At 39.1% G+C, this 16,758-nt stretch overlaps 1 protein-coding gene across 1 annotated transcript in view; it reads left to right on the top strand.

Moving 5' to 3' along the window:
• The window catches only part of LOC122792422 (nuclear RNA export factor 1-like), a 1,378,427-nt gene that overhangs the window by 1,189,505 nt on the left and 172,164 nt on the right, over positions 1-16,758 (top strand). Inside the window, exon 9 of the mRNA XM_044060210.1 lies at positions 1,681-1,788. Coding sequence (XP_043916145.1) covers positions 1,681-1,788 — 108 coding nt within the window. The remainder of the gene's footprint in view (positions 1-1,680; positions 1,789-16,758) is intronic.

The raw sequence follows: 16,758 nt of genomic DNA, 5'->3' as shown, positions 1-16,758 counted from the left end.
TGTTTGAATGTTGCCAATGTCTTTGTTTATAAGTTCCATGATAATACGCTCCATGGCCTTGCAGATAAGGCTTGTCAGACTGATGGGACGGTAGTTTCCGGAAGAACACAGCAGTGGATAACACTTGTGCTGGTGCTTGGTCATCTTTGAAAACTTTTGCAGAGCATTACTAGTTAGATATGACCTCAAGGCTACAGTCTTCCTTTCCTGTAACAGGTGTAAAGAGTATATTCCCATAGGGCAGATACATAAGAGGAGGCAGCTGATGACTCTGACCTGTTGGTTTGTGATGTCAGATGTATAAGTTTTGAGTACTCACCATAATGCTGGATCTTTGAGTAGAACTCTAGTTTCATAAAGTATGCAGCCCTTCTTCCCCGTTTTGTGTCTCTCACTTATTTTCACTTGGTTGTAGCTGGAGTATTCTATTAGAGCAGTACATTATGATTATTGTAGTTGTAGTTTATCTGCCTGGGAAAATTTTGTGCACTGAGTGATCCTAGCATCTGCAGCATTAGTCATGTCTGCTCCTACAGGTGGAGCTTTATGCACTGATGTAGTGTTAAAGTAAATACCCATAATTTGCATTTACTTTTACTTTGTTGCTCCATCAGCATTATCTGGAAAAAATGGAAAGAGTCAGGCTTGGTCTGCCCTTCTGAGAATTCTCTCAGTGAAGTTATCAGAGTTTCATAAGGATGGTTAGTTCTTACTAGAAACTTAGTCTTTACTTGACTGAATGTTACGTGAAAGGACTACTTTGTAGATGACGTGTAGTTACATTTGTGTGGAGTTTGTGATTTCCCACGTCGGCATATTTTTCCAGGTTCTTTTCAGCTTACCAAAAGCATGCAGGTTGACTGACTACTATAAATGATACATGTGTATATGGGTCTACTTCATAGCACTGAAATTTCATAACATTGAGACCATAACATTGAAAATTCAAAACACTGAAAACCCAAAAAATTGAAAACTCAGAACATTGAAAGTGTGCTTCATAACATTGAAAACTACATTCCACAAGTAAATAAGATCCCCTCCACCTACAACACCACCTAACAAACACACTTTCTACTATGTTTCTGCAAGGGTGCAAGCCCCCCTGCACCCCCCATGTGGGGGTTCTGCCCCCCAAACCCCCTGTAAATTAAATATACCAACTCCAAGATCGCACTACAGTTTTCTGTTCACACATTTACTGAGGTTAGGAAATTAACTTTTTTCCACTGTAGTGCAATCTTGTTCTTGGTCTATTTAATTTACAGTGGTGGTGGGGGGTGCCCCCCTGCAGAAACGTAGTAGAAAGTGTGTTTTTTAGTTAGGTGTTGTTATAGGTGGAGAGGATGATATTTACATATACATTGTAGTTTCCAATGTTATGAAGCACACTTTCAATGTTCTGAGTTTTCAATGTTTTGGGATTTAGATGTTTTGGTCTCAATGTTATGAAATTCAGCGTCCTTGTGACCAGGATTGTGGCTGAAGAGGATACAGTGAACAGTCAGCAAGTAAGTAAACAAATACTCTTGGAAGATTCGGAGCTGAGGTAGGTACTTGCGTAACATTTTTTCTATAATTGGTGTGAGAATAAGTTAGAAATGATAGGATTGTTAAATATTCTCAAATGTTCATTTTATTCTGTGAATTTTCCATATATTATTTTTTCTATTTCTACAGATCATGTCATTAGACCTGAGCAGAAATAATCTGAACAGTCTCTCAGGTCTTTCCACATTGGTGTATACATTTCCTACACTGAAAAAACTAAACCTTTCTGAAAATAAAGTAAGTACCTATGATTGTGCTGCATAATAATGATGATGATAATTTTATTTATCTATTTATTGTATACAGTTTTTAACTGGGTAATTGGGCTTGTCTAAAGACCTTTTTCAGCCATGACCCACCCGATTCAGAAAAACAGAGCAGATATATTATATTATATGTATTGTGATCTTGATAACATATAAAATATGCAGGTACATAACATATGCAAGGTAAGCAGAGATTAATCTTTAAAAATAATAACATTATACTGAACTAACAGTGCAGATATGGTTATCAAATGACCAATTTGGGAAGCATGCGATAAATGCTAGTATTATGTGAAATATCATTATGTACAAGCAACAAAATTGTTAATCTGCATCACTGAAACATTTGTATTTGTACTGCTTTTAGATATGCTTTTAGATGTCTTCAGAACGTAGTTAGCTCTGTGACTGAATTTCAGCCAGCAGAGAATTTCATAAAGTAGGTGCAAGTGTGTAAAAGGCATTTTCAGTAAATTTAAGGTATATGAAGGCCTTTTAACTGCAAACTACTTTGGTATCTTACCTTGTAATGTGTATCTCTTATGAAAATGATTTTTTCAGAGGTGGACAGTAACTGTTTAACAGCTGGAATCTGAGTGTGTTTAAGAAAAAGGCAGCTCCTGCTTCAGCTCAGAGCCACTTGTATTTTATGGAGTATCAGTGGTGTTCTAGTGTCTGTGTTGAATGGATAAATCTTAGTTATCTTATCTTCTTCTGTTTTATTAAATTGTTTTGTTGTGAATAGCAAGAGTTAAGTACTAATGGATATTCAATTCTGGGGATGAGGACATTCTTGGCTGTGGCATTACATGCTTCTTTGGTTAATAGATGTGAGATTCTGTAAGCTACTTTCAGTTAAGTCAAGACCTTGGCAATCTGAAGTGTCTGTGTTTGTGTGTGTGTGTGTGTGTGTGTGTGTGTGTGTGTGTGTGTGTGTGTGTGTGTGTGTGTGTGTGTGTGTGTGTGTGTGTGTGTGTGTGAAAAATGTCAGCTGCTAGTCAACTATGATTTCCACATACTTTTGTTGTGTCGTGTAGGGCAAGGTATTCTTTAATAGGTCTGTAATGAAGGGGGGGTGTAGATTTCAGCCTTTGTGCGGTCCCAAAGGGCATAATAGAGGATTTATTTGTGCTTACTACTCACTGTGAGTTCATTTTTGGTCATCCACTTCCAAATATGTGCAAAGCTTGTCTGTAGATGTCTTTGACAGCTCAGCTGAGACTTTGTTTGCAATAGTTAGGACAATATCATCAGTGCATAAAGTTAAAATAATTTTGAGAAGGTTATATGGTAGTAAATCAATGAGCAATGAAGAAACAGAGGGCCTAATACTGAGCCTTGTGATACACCTTTGGTAGTAACAACTGACTCTGAGAAGGAGATTTTTGCATAAACAACAGAGGTTCTGTTACTGAGAAAACTGCTGAAGTTTTGAACTGCTTTATTAGAGAAGCATACTTTATAAAGTATTTTGAGCAGCAGTTGGTAATTGTTTCAACAACCTGTTTGAGGTCTAGGAAGATGGAATCAGTAACAATATATTTCTCTATATTTGGTTAATTAAATTAAAAACAGCTGTTAGTGTACTGTAGTATGGCCTGATTTGTAATGTATTCCTGAGTCAGTTCGTATATTAGCTTTTCTAGCCATTTCACCAGTGAGCATATGTTTACAACAGGCCTATATTCATTAGCTGTTTTGGGGGAGGCTGTTTTAAGGAGTCTGAAGCCCTTTGCAACTGTAATTTACTTTGGAATCTTACATGTTTAAAACTTGGCAGTAGCTGATTGTGGTATGTGATAGGTTAAAAATGTTTCAAAGGACTGCATAGTATTGTGCTGCCTACATATAGTAATCTACAATGCAGTTTGTGAATGTTTAGGTTGCAGTGATAGTCACAGTTTTCACATAGACTCTAAACAGCTGATTTGATGATTATTTTAAAGTAGAAAGGAGATAGTCAAAGATAGAGTATAGAGGTGTTTGTGGAGTGAGAGGTTCTTGATTGTTAAATGAGACATCTATCTGTAGGAGAAGGAGGGTGGGAAATATTATTTTTAATTTCATTAATGTTTGGTATACTATATAGCATGTTTGGAAAAGAGGGCCTTAGAAACGATTGCTATAATTCTATTTCAGAATTTCTTAGGATATTTAAATGAGGTTGTTTGAAGATGTATTAGGTTATCTTTTTCACTTGATTAATGGTAGCTTTTGTTGATTTCTTGGGATTTACAAAGTGGTTCTATTTGGAGTTGACTCTGGTATCAGATTTCCATTCTGACCATGTTTTATACTTTAATTTTGTCTGTTTGCCAAAGATTGTGTTTGACTGGGAGCCTTATCTATTTAAAGGGTATAGCCTTTCTTGATTGGGGTTTAATAAATTATAGACTGTGCCAAGTGCTGTTGTTACCATCTGTGCAAGTATGCACTGGGTCCCATTTAATGTGTGCAAGTTCATTTATCCAGTGAGAGATTGAATTCAGAAATACTTCTTGTGATGATTGTCATGGGGGATTTTTTATTTATTTATTTTTGTTTTGAAAGATTACTTATTTAAAATAGTATAGTGGTTACTCATGCACAACTGCAAAACTTATGTGGAGTAATTTTTCTGTTGTTGTTGGTTATGACATTGTCAGTAAGGGAACTTTTTCCCATATTTGGTTCAGGACATATTCTTTTTTTGCATTACTTGTGAAAGGTGGCTTATTGTGACCAGCCTATCCAATTCAGTTGTAGATTTACATTACGAGCAATAATTAGCTTATGATTGCCTCTCAACTTCAGGAAAGTTGTATAATACCTTAGAAGATAACCGTGGATGATGGGGGAGGTGTATATAAAGAAAACAAGAAATATCTTGGTCACATTACCTAATAATATTTCCAGTAAAGTTCTGGTTAATTGTGGATGTTTTTGCTGGTACATAGTAGATTTGGGCCTTAGTCTAGAAGGTTGCAACTCTTCCACCTACTCTTTTCCCTGGAGGATTATTAATATAGATATGGTAGTTGTGTATTAGCTCAGGTGAGTGCCATTGTTAGAATGTGTGGTTTGTGTATGTTAATAATAATAATAATAATAATCTTATAAGTGTAATGTTGGATTTCTTAATAAAATTGAATGATTTTGTAGATAGGGAAGAACAATGCTGTGAAAACTGGCTGATTTTGTTGGCATGGGCAAATGTGCTATGGTAATATTGCTGCTGCTGCACCTTATCTTAAATGGAACTTTAAGGAGCATAACAAATACATCTTATTAGATTGCATAAACTACACTAATCGTATACTGAGAAGGTAGGGTACTTCGACATTATGCTTTGGCATGTGATGACTTTTCTTGAGCTTCTTTATGAATAATGAAGTTAAGTTTTGGAAATCCTTGTCAGCAGAGACTTACACTGATGTTATAAGTAACGACAAACGCCAGTACAATCCAAAATCCTTTATTCAAATACACAATAGCTCTAGCATCTCGGCCAACTGGCCTTCAAGGAGTCAGTAATTACCTATTAATTGCACTGTTAAATAATCACAGTAATTACATCACTTAAAAAAACAACCAGTCCAGCTATTCATTCTATTACAACTTCTAATTGCAATGTACATTCCAACCAGCAGGTGTCAGTGTTCCATACTTCAAAATAAAAACTGTTTATGCCACGGTGGTGCAGCAGTAGCGTTGTTGCCTCACAGCAAGAGGTTCTCCCATTCGATTCTCGGCTGGAGTGCGGGGAGTGCCTTCTGTGTGGACTCTGCATGTCCTCCCCGTGGTTGGGTGGGCATTTGAAAGACATGCGTAAATGGGCATGCCTTCGTTGAAGGTTGAACGTTGAGCTGGCACCTCGGCGTTCGTCAAAATCTACTGCCAATCATTAGTAGACCGGAGTTCCGCTGTGGCGACCCCTAACCGGGAAAAGCCGAAAGACAACAACAACTTTTTAAATCCAAATTATTTCGTACTCAACTTTTTGTAAAATGGTATCTCTTAAACAGTTAGAATTCCCTCCATGATATAAATTAAAATGTACTGCCAATAAGCTTTCATAGGTTCATAGGTTCATACTAGGCTATCTGCCCGAGGGCATTTACAAGCCTAGCCCATCGTTTTGTGGCTTACGCCACCCCTTTAGTGTGGGGAACTGTACCCATTATTTTGCTGTGCCTCTGTCGAGCAGTGACACTGAGGTAATCCCTGGGGTATATCTGCGATCTCCCATCCATTGGTCAAGATTTCTCTTGAACAAGGCCAGCGAGGTGCTCTGCCTCACATGTACCGGGATTTTGTTCCACAGCATAGGGAGTCTTTGGGTGATGAATCTATCCCTCCAGCACGTCCTATTAATAGCCGTGTCGAGGTTTAAGTCTCCCGCTCTTGTGGCTCTGATGGATCTAGATTTTTGAGGTGAAGCATATTCATCAAATCTGGGTTTGACATGGCCTTGTATGTTAGGCAAAGGTCACCTCTGAGCAGCGTGACTGAATAGAGCTGGAGTTCTTTCAGTCGGGCAGCATAGGACAGATTTTTGAGACCCTTTATCCTTTTGGTGAGGAACTTTTGTGGCCTCTCCAGCTGCTGCAAGTGTCGGGTCAGATACATTCCGAATGGGGCATTGTACTCAATCATTGGTCTGATGAGTGATGAGTAAAGGGAGACTATGACCTCCCTTGATCTAGATGAGAATCCCTTCATGATAAGGTGGGCAATGTAGAAGGTCTTCCTGACTACTTTAGCTACATGGGTGTCGAATGACAGACTACTATCAACCTGGGTCCCCAGGTCCCTGATAACTTCTTCTGTGCTCAGTGGATTGCCACCTATTTGGTAGCTAGGGGTAACCTTGTTTTTCCCGAAGGGTATGACTATGCATTTTTTGGCATTTAACTTTAGGTCGTGGCTCTGGCACCAGTTATCCGTTTCTGTGAGACCCTTCTGAAGGATATCTGTGTCAGATGTGTTTTCTACTATGGCGCCCAGTTTGCAGTCATCTGCAAACTTTGTCAGCCATAACCCTCCTGTGTTTGCTTGTACTTGGAAAAGTAGATGCCAAACAAGAGTGGGCCCAGGACTGAGCCCTGTGGGACACCACTTGTGACAGGCTTTGAGTCTGACATGGCGCCAGCAACTCTGACCCTGTGGGTTCTGTCACTCAGCCAGTTTGCAACCCATCTTGTGATGTATGGGTTAACATTTAAGCTGATGAGTTTTTCAATGATACCCGAGTGGGGTATTGTATCGAAGGCCTTAGCCAGATCGAGGTAGGCTGTATGGACTGCCTTTCCTCATCAAAGGCTTTGGTCACTGATTCAAAAAGTCAATCAAGTTTAAAAGGCATGATCTGCCTTTGACAAAGCCAAACTGGGTTGGATCCAAAGTCTGCAAATTCCCTATGTCTTTATTTATGAGGTCCATTATGATCCTCTCCATGGCTTTGCAGATAAGGCTTGACAAGCTAATGGGACGGTAATTTCCAGGGTCGGTGGAGGCACCGCCATTGTGAAGTGGGACCACAGTTGCAGTGCGCCACTCGCTGGGTACGTATCCAGAGGTAAGACTTTGATTAAACAGCTGTCCTAGCTGTGGGTTTAATTCCTCATTGAGTTCGTGGAGCACACAGCCGGGGACACCATCAGGTCCCATGGATGCTGTGTTTTTGCTTTGGAGAGAGCAGTTCTCACTTGGGCGCTGGAGATGTTTGGGGGCTGCAATCGTTTGGTATAGATATCTCTCCTTTTGGGGAGGGGAGAAGTTTGCACTGAACCTGTCAGCCAGTATGTTGGCAATGTCTGTAGGATCAGTAATCTTCACATCATTTTGAACTAGTTCTGAGCATATCTGGGAGTTTCCTCCTAGGTTTCTAACATAGCTAAAGAAGGCCTTATGATTGTCTTTTGAGTCTTTAGCTATTTTTCTCTCAAATTTGCTTTGGATGATTTTATGAGAGCTCTTAGTTTTTTACTTATATTGATCAAGGGTGTCTTACCTTTTAAGGATTTTGCTCTATCTTGTAGTAGCTTCCTCCTTTTGTTGTAGAGTTTGTTTATGGCTGGGGTCCACCAGACTGGACGCTTGCCTTTGGTACAAAGAGTCTTTGTTTTGCTTGGGATTGCCTTATCCATGCAGTCCTGCAGGTGCTGGTAGAAGGCATTTGTAAGTGATTCAGCGGCTTGAGTACTGTTTTCCGCTGGTTCGGGGGCCTTAAAGGAGACCACACTAGTCTTTAGAAGTGTGAAGGCGGCTCTGGAGAACTTCTTTACTGTGGTCTTTTTTATTTCAGGTGGGGGTGGGATGAGGACCTCCAGCGAGATTAGTTTGTGATCTGATCTCACCAGTGAGGGGTATACTTCCGGTGTTGAACATTGTGCTCCCATGTTCGTGATGATGAGATCAAGTATGTTATCTCCTCTTGTGGGGATGGTGACTAGTTGTTCCATGGCATTTGAGTTTATGAATTCCAGGAACTTTTGGGCTAGGGTGTTTGGGCTTGAGTAGTGTTCCCAGTCTATATTAGGGTAATTGAAGTCACCTAGTATGATGGTGTTTGGTGATACATTTATCCCTCTAGTGTTTTCAGGAAGGCCATGTGAGGTTCCTGAGTTTGTGAGGGTGGCCTGTAACATGCTACAATTTGCAGAGCAGTCTTGCCTACGGTTAATTGCACCTGGATGGTCTCCGATGCATCATGCGTTGCCACCAGTCTTGAGGTGTGGGTGTCCTTGATGAATATGGATACCTCCTCCTTTCTTGGTATTGTCCGGATTTTGGGGCGGAGCATGATATGAGGTAAAACCTGATAGCGCTGGGGTGCTCTCAGGAGCCTTGAACCAGGTTTCTGTCACAGCACAGACATCGATGTTCTCCATACTGAGAAGGGCCTCGAGTGCGTGCATTTTGAGATTTAGACTTCTGGCATTGAGCAGCATTACCCTTAGTTTTTTCCTTTTTGTGTTCTAGGGTGGTAGGTTTAGAATTTGAGCCTTGCCTAAAAGGCACTATGGGGTGGCAAGAGCCTTTGCCAATATCCGGAATCCCAGGGTGACAGGTGCAAGCCGTCCCTGCGTGGCTTGTCCAGCATGTCATCCCAGGCAGACAGATACTGGATCCCCTTTGAATGACACCAGTGTTTAAGCCAATTGTTAAAGCTGATCATCTTATCTCTGTATTGTGGCATCATTCTTGGTGAAGGTAGGATACTGCTCAAGGTCAGGGTCATACCTGCCTGGGCTACATAATCAGAGAGCTCCTCAATGTCTCTTTTCATGTAGTCCAAGGAGGTACGTCTCAGGTCGTTTACACCAGCGTGGACAATGACTGAGTCATATTTGTACCTGCTGTTGAGAGACCTGAGTGCTTGCGTTATGTGGCGGATTCTAGCGCCCGACAGACAGCTTACTGTGTCCTTCTCCTTACTCAGTCTGATGAGCGGGACGTCAGTGTGTCTGACTATGGAGTCACCAATGACTAGTGTGTCTGGCATTGTGTTTGGCCTTAAGGGCTGTGACTGTTTGACACTCTGACTGTGAGGTCTATGTGTTGCAGGTGTTGTGTTCTGAGGTGGTGGTTGTTTGGGTGTCTGCTTTGGTGGCCTCTGCTGTTTTGGTAGATTTTTGATCAGAGCCTCGGTATGTCTTTGTGTGTTTATGTGTATGATTTGAGGTTGTAATGGTACTATGTGAGACTGGGTCTATAGTGTGTGTGGTAACCTTCTCCTCCTGACTGGTCTTGCCAGTCCTATGTTGAGAGAGCTCAGCCTCCAGTTTGGCCGTATAGTTGCATCTCTCGCATGTATTTGTGTTTTGTGGGAGGAGGAGAGGGTTGTCTGTGTACGTGAGGCAATTGTAACATTGCCTCAATATTCCCAGGTTCACCAGCTGAGCAGGAGAGGACACTAGCAACTGATCCCTCGACATGCTAGAAGGATAGACAAAAAACTTAAAAAAAGATTCCGGGGGATGTGGGTGACCGAGAAATGGGGGTTGCCTTTTTGGGTACTATCTATGACAAGAGTGCCGTATCAAGGTAATAAGTACTGTAGGAGCAAGTGCTAGGTTTAACAGATAGAAAATAGTCTACTTGGAGTCAAGTAGAGATGATCTTTTAGTTATAGGATCGCTGATTAGATCAGTAGTATAGTTCGAGGAAGGTAGTTTTAAGGGAAAATTTGAAGAGTGTAATTTAGGTAGCCCTAATAGTTTAAATCTGCTTAACCGGCGCTGCCCTAGTGTGCGACAGTAGCAGCTCCTTTTTATATCAGCGGGCTGAAAGAAGCTAGGAACTGGCCCCAAACGACCAATAAACTACAAGTTACTGGCTGAAACCTCACAAAACTGGACCAACAGGCAGCTCAATGCTTCCCACTCCCACTGGTAAGCAAGGAACCTCCTCTGTTCCAAATTAGGTAAAGATTCAGTAACAGGAACTGCAAACAAAGCCCAGGGATCAGCAAGCTCTGAAACTGGACTATTCTAGCTTAGTAAGGCGGGAAAACAAGAGATATTTTTTTTTTTTTTCAGAAAACAAGCAGAAACAGATACAGTAAACACTTATAAATGCTATAAATCGGCTATCACAGCCTACACAAACAATTTGCAACAGTTACAGATTTTAAAAGTAACAAATTGAGAAACAAGTGCAAAAACAGAATAAATGCAGAAAAACAGTAACAATGTATCAGCAAGCAGGAAAATACAGTTGCTAGATAAATAGAAGTGGAAAGCCACAAAATTATACTTAAATCAGGTAAAGTCACTTTTAGCTCTCTGAGCTTGGATTACTCTGCTGGCCACCACGATGATCTGTGGTGTATAGGTACAAGCCAAAACGCTTAGCGTTTTTTATATCAGGGGGCTGAAAGAAGCTAGGAACTGGCCCAAAACGACCAATAAACTACAAGTTACTGGCTGAAACCTCACAAAACTGGACCAACAGGCAGCTCAATGCTTCCCACTCCCACTGGTAAGCAAGGGAACCTCCTCTGTTCCAAATTAGGTAAAGATTCAGTAACAGGAACTGCAAACAAAGCCCAGGGATCAGCAAGCTCTGAAACTGGACTATTCTAGCTTAGTAAGGCGGAAAACAAGAGATATTTTTTTTTTTTTTTTTCAGAAAACAAGCAGAAACAGATACAGTAAACACTTATAAATGCTATAAATCGGCTATCACAGCCTACACAAACAATTTGCAACAGTTACAGATTTTAAAAGTAACAAATTGAGAAACAAGTGCAAAAACAGAATAAATGCAGAAAAACAGTAACAATGTATCAGCAAGCAGGCGAAATACAGTTGCTAGATAAATAGAAGTGGAAAGCCACAAAATTATACTTAAATCAGGTAAAGTCGCTTTTTTAGCTCTCTGAAGCTTGGATTACTCTGCTGGCCACCACGAGGATCTGTGCTGAGTATGTACAAGCCAAAAAAACGCGCGTTTAGCGTTTTTTATATCAGGTGGCTCAAAGTAGCTAGGAACTGGCCCAAAACGACCAATAAACTACAAGTTACTGGCTGAAACCTCACAAAACTGGACCAACAGGCAGCTCAATGCTTCCCACTCCCACTGGTAAGCAAGGGAACCTCCTCTGTTCCAAATTAGGTAAAGATTCAGTAACAGGAACTGCAAACAAAGCCCAGGGATCAGCAAGCTCTGAAACTGGACTATTCTAGCTTAGTAAGGCGGGAAACAAGAGATATTTTTTGTTTTTTTTTTCAGAAAACAAGCAGAAACAGATACAGTAAACACTTATAAATGCTATAAATCGGCTATCACAGCCTACACAAACAATTTGCAACAGTTACAGATTTTAAAAGTAACAAATTGAGAAACAAGTGCAAAACAGAATAAATGCAGAAAAACAGTAACAATGTATCAGCAAGCAGGCGAAATACAGTTGCTAGATAAATAGAAGTGGAAAGCCACAAAAATTATACTTAAATCAGGTAAAGTCACTTTTTTAGCTCTCTGAAGCTTGGATTACTCTGCTGGCCACCACGAGGATCTGTGCTGAGTAGGTACAAGCCAAAAAACGTGCGTTTTTTATATCAGGGGGCTGAAAGAAGCTAGGAACTGGCCCAAAACGACCAATAAACTACAAGTTACTGGCTGAAACCTCACAAAACTGGACCAACAGGCAGCTCAATGCTTCCCACTCCCACTGGTAAGCAAGGAACCTCCTCTGTTCCAAATTAGGTAAAGATTCAGTAACAGGAACTGCAAACAAAGCCCAGGGATCAGCAAGCTCTGAAACTGGACTATTCTAGCTTAGTAAAGCAGGAAAACAAGAGATATTTTTTTTGGTTTTTTTTTTTCAGAAAACAAGCAGAAACAGATACAGTAAACACTTATAAATGCTATAAATCGGCTATCACAGCCTACACAAACAATTTGCAACAGTTACAGATTTTAAAAGTAACAAATTGAGAAACAAGTGCAAAAACAGAATAAATGCAGAAAAACAGTAACAATGTATCAGCAAGCAGGCGAAATACAGTTGCTAGATAAATAGAAGTGGAAAGCCACAAAAATTATACTTAAATCAGGTAAAGTCGCTTTTTTAGCTCTCTGAAGCTTGGATTACTCTGCTGGCCACCACAAGGATCTGTGTTGAGTAGGTACAAGCTTCTCATTCCTTATATCTCTCAGATGTTCTTGCATTCTTAGTTTGAAGGCACCTTTGCTCTCCCCCACATAAAAAAGGTTACAAGAACATCTTAGAGTATATATAATACCTTTAGTATAACAACAATATGTATCCCTAGTCCTGTATGCAACATTATTCATTTTGTCAAAAGTCTTAACTGTATATTTACAAATTGAACAATTCCCACAGGCCTGTGTACCCATACTTTTAGGTTCTCAAACATAACTTCAGGTTTAATGAAATAACTGTGAACAATCATGTATTTAATATTTCAACCTTTCTTTAAAGAAATAAGTGGTTTATCAAACAAAATATTAACAAAATCCTTATTTTTTTATTAAAAAACCCAAATAAAACCTCATAACATCCAAAACTTTTTTAGTAAAACATTATATGTAGTGACAACATAAATCTTATACAAGATTTCAGAACCAACATTTGGGACAAGTTTATTTCTCTTACTATACTAAATTATTTTTGTTTGTTGTTTACCTCTCAATATTCATGGCTTCCATATTAACCACCTCCTCATAACCTCTCTATTTAAGCATCCCTATGTTTTAAACAATTCTTTTTCCATAATTTCACTATCATTACACAGCCTACTTATGTGTAGTAACAAACTATAGGGGAGTGATTTTATTAAATTATTTAGTAATTTATTTGTGCTGTTGTTGTATTTTAAATATGAAGAGTTAAAATTTGATGATGGTTAGTTCACTTAACTGTGGGTGGGGGGGGGGTCGGTGGGGATCCTTATACTGTATCACCATGTAGTCCGGGCTGGGGGATGGTACTCTCTCTCTCTCTCTATATATATATATATATATATATATATATATATATATATATCTATATAGGAGGAGCAAGATAGATACATCAAACACATCATGTATGGATGTTTATGTTGTGTGGGTGTGTTTGCATGTTTCATTTGGTTTGTGTGTGCAGGTATGTAGTTGTGCACGGACTTGGGTTTGGCATAGAGTATCTCTTGTGATGGGTAGACTATTTCAGTGTGCTGTACTGATACTTTGTTCTACTAGTTGGTCCTCAACTAGTCTGCTTTCAAGACCTAGGACCTGATTTGTCATGTACACGAGTCCACATGTGCATGCATAACATCATTGCCCCTCCCCCTCCACTTTTGGAATAAGAAGTAAGGCATACAGTCCTTGCTTTAGTAAGTGGGTAATGTTGCTCTTGAGGTCTCAAACTCCACTTTTTCTTCCCAGAAGAAGAAACAGGTATTTATTTTGGAGGGGAACAGGGCAAGAGTTAAGTAAGATTAATTTACTCGACCTACAGAACAAAACGGTTTAGGATGACTTGACTTGAAGGAATACTTTATAGCTACTCTGTTAAGACTCATACACATAGCTGAAGCAAAATGTTGTAAATCAAAGTGGAAAGGGATGATGATTAAATGTGGAGGGTCAGAGAAATAAAAAGAGTGTTAAGATTCTTGAAGCAAGTCCTTATGGAGAATAACAGTAACTATATAGACTATTATATTCATAAAGCAGCAGAAAGTACTGTAAGAACTAAACCAACATAGTAATGGAGAAAGGGGATTTCACTGATAGCTACGACTGCAGGTAGTATAGAAAATAGACAAGAGGAAGCTAGAATTTGGGGACTTCAGAGATGGCTGCACACTGATCAACAACTTAATTTCAGCTCTCCCATTGTGAAAAAGAAACTGAGAGATAAGAGATTGTAATTCTGTCAGTTTTGGTAAAATTCAGTTACTGGCTAATAACTACACTGCCTGGATGCTAGCAAAGAAGAAACATAGAGAGCCTGAAAGAAAATCAACTAGAAAAGGTAAAGAGAAAACACAGACTGGGAAACTCCTGCAGCTGTCCGGCAAAAAGCAGTTCAGGCTGCAGCTTTGGTACAACAGATGGCTTCCAGTAATTTAGAGGAAAAATAAATTAGATGCGTTCACAGCTGATTAAAATACATGAAATATTGAAGGAGTATGTCAACTCAAATAAAAAGCTGGAAAATATGGAAGAAGTTTTAAATAGCTATTCTGATGGAATGGTAAAACTCCAAAAGTCAGAGGTCGAAATGAAGAAGAGGCTGGCTGAATATGAGATTGCTCAGGAAGAGCTGTTTCAAAAAAATATAGTATCAAACAAGATAAACATAGCAGAGCCACCACAGAGAGAAGTGTATAATTGAAAAATAAGTATTAAAACCAATTTTATTAAATATAAAGCTGTGATCAACACAGAGAATAAAAACAGTGATAAGCGCTTTAGGCCTATGCCTCCCTCAGATCATATTACATTCCAACTAGAGGTGTTTTTTTTTTCAAAGTAGCTGATGAAGTCTGATTGGTTCCAGCTACTTTGAGATGAAGTCTGATTGGTTCCGTCTACTTTGAAACTTGACTATTAATTTTATGAAAGCACAAAAAAGCAATTGGGCAGGTATTCCACAGCAGGATTTGTTAATTGAAAGGGCAGGTGTATGTGTGCTCCAAACCTAGCCATGATAAAGCAGTCAAGAGTCAAGACCTTTATTAATAAGGATGCAATCATACCAGCAGAAAGAGTTTAGCCTGACAAAACTTTGGCAGAAAGGCGAATTATTAAAAACTGGACAGTAGAGTGTTTGTGGAAAATGATTATTCACTGTACAAAAGGCAGAAGAGATCCAAATTTATGCCAGCACTCAGGGAATGTTGAGATACAGGTGTGAGATTCAAGCTGCTATAGCCAGCTGTCTTCAGAATATTTTTTCTGCAGGATCTAAGTAATTTTTAGCACCTTTATTGAATTATCATTTGTGACATAGGTCAAATTTACATTTATATAAAAGTAATCAGACCATAGTAAAAGGTTCACATTTACAAACATTATACATCACATATGTTGTTCTATTCAATATAATCATAGGTTGATAGGTGTATATTAGGCTAATGACGACTAGCCATGCAACTTAAGTGCGATCCACAAATTTAATTTATATTTGATGTATAGGTGGGTGGTGATTTACTGACTTCCTCTGTCCATCAGAGACATAGGAGCAAGACCAGGGATGAATTTCCAATTACCCATCCATTGGTCCAAGTTGTGCTTAAATAGGAATGAGGAGGAACTCTGTTTCACATGGATAGGGAGCCTGTTCCAGAGAATGGAAATATGCAGAGAAACATATCTGTCTCTCCAACATGTCCTATTTCTATTGCAAACAAAATTTAGGTGTTTTAATGTAGTAGTTCTGATGCCTTTTATTTTACAGTTGCACAGAAGAGTCATCAAAACGGTCCAGGGATGTCATGCATGTCAGGCAAAGATCACCTCTCAGAATTCTTTGTGATGCTGAGTAAAGAGACAGGGCTTTTAGGTGATCAATGCAGGACTTTGTGTTTACTCCCTGTTATTATTTTTGCAGGGAACCATTGTGGATGTTCCAGTTGCTACATTTGTCTGGTCAGGTGCATACCAAAGTGGACATTTTACTGTATGATAGGCCTGATGAGGGCTGAGTAGAGTGTTATAATGACCTCTGTGGACCTGGATGCCATACCCTTGTTTATAGGTTGAGCAACATAAAGAATTTTCTTACTACATTGGACAAATGTTGGAGGGTAGATTACTACCTACATGAATTCCCAGATCCCTGAGTAGTGAATCAATTTTTAAGAATGTTTTATTGATATCATAGTTACCCAGGATGGCAGACTTCCCAAAAGGTACTATGATGCAACATTACATAAATTGTTAAATTTCTACCTTCTCTAAAATCTCATTCCTCCTCCAGAACATGTTTTTGTATGCATTGTTCCCACACTTTACATTTTTTCATATCCAATTTACTTCTACCCTTTTCTGAAGATCCCATGTCTTGTTCTTATATCTCTGTTACAATATTCAACGAATAGCACAAAACACCAAAATAAATCACTGCTCCGGCACTATTAAGGCTGCCCTTTGCAATTTCCTGTTTCACCGAGTGTATATACAGCATCAACGAGACGAAAAACAGTTTTATGATTTAATAACTTTAAAAATCCAACACAAAGACCAAGGTAAAAACCAGTAGACAAAAACAAATAGATTTAGCGCTTTCATCTCCTTTACGGAGACTTAATCAGAATCTATAATGCACTGTTCATTTGTCTTTTTATACCATCCAATAGTATGTCTAATTGATTAATTAACTATTAAAACAAGTAATTACATTTAAAGAGACATTTCTTATACTTAACATAATGTTCTTGAATATATTGGGATAACCCATACTAAACAACAATCATTATTCAAGTTACTGATTTGTAAA

This window comes from Protopterus annectens, chromosome 1.part2 (assembly GCF_019279795.1).
Source record: "Protopterus annectens isolate FY-2018-M chromosome 1.part2, PAN1.0, whole genome shotgun sequence".
In the NCBI taxonomy this organism is placed as follows: Eukaryota; Metazoa; Chordata; order Ceratodontiformes; family Protopteridae; genus Protopterus; species Protopterus annectens.
Note: the sequence above shows the minus strand (reverse complement) of the source record. Positions and strands in the feature narration are given on the sequence as shown.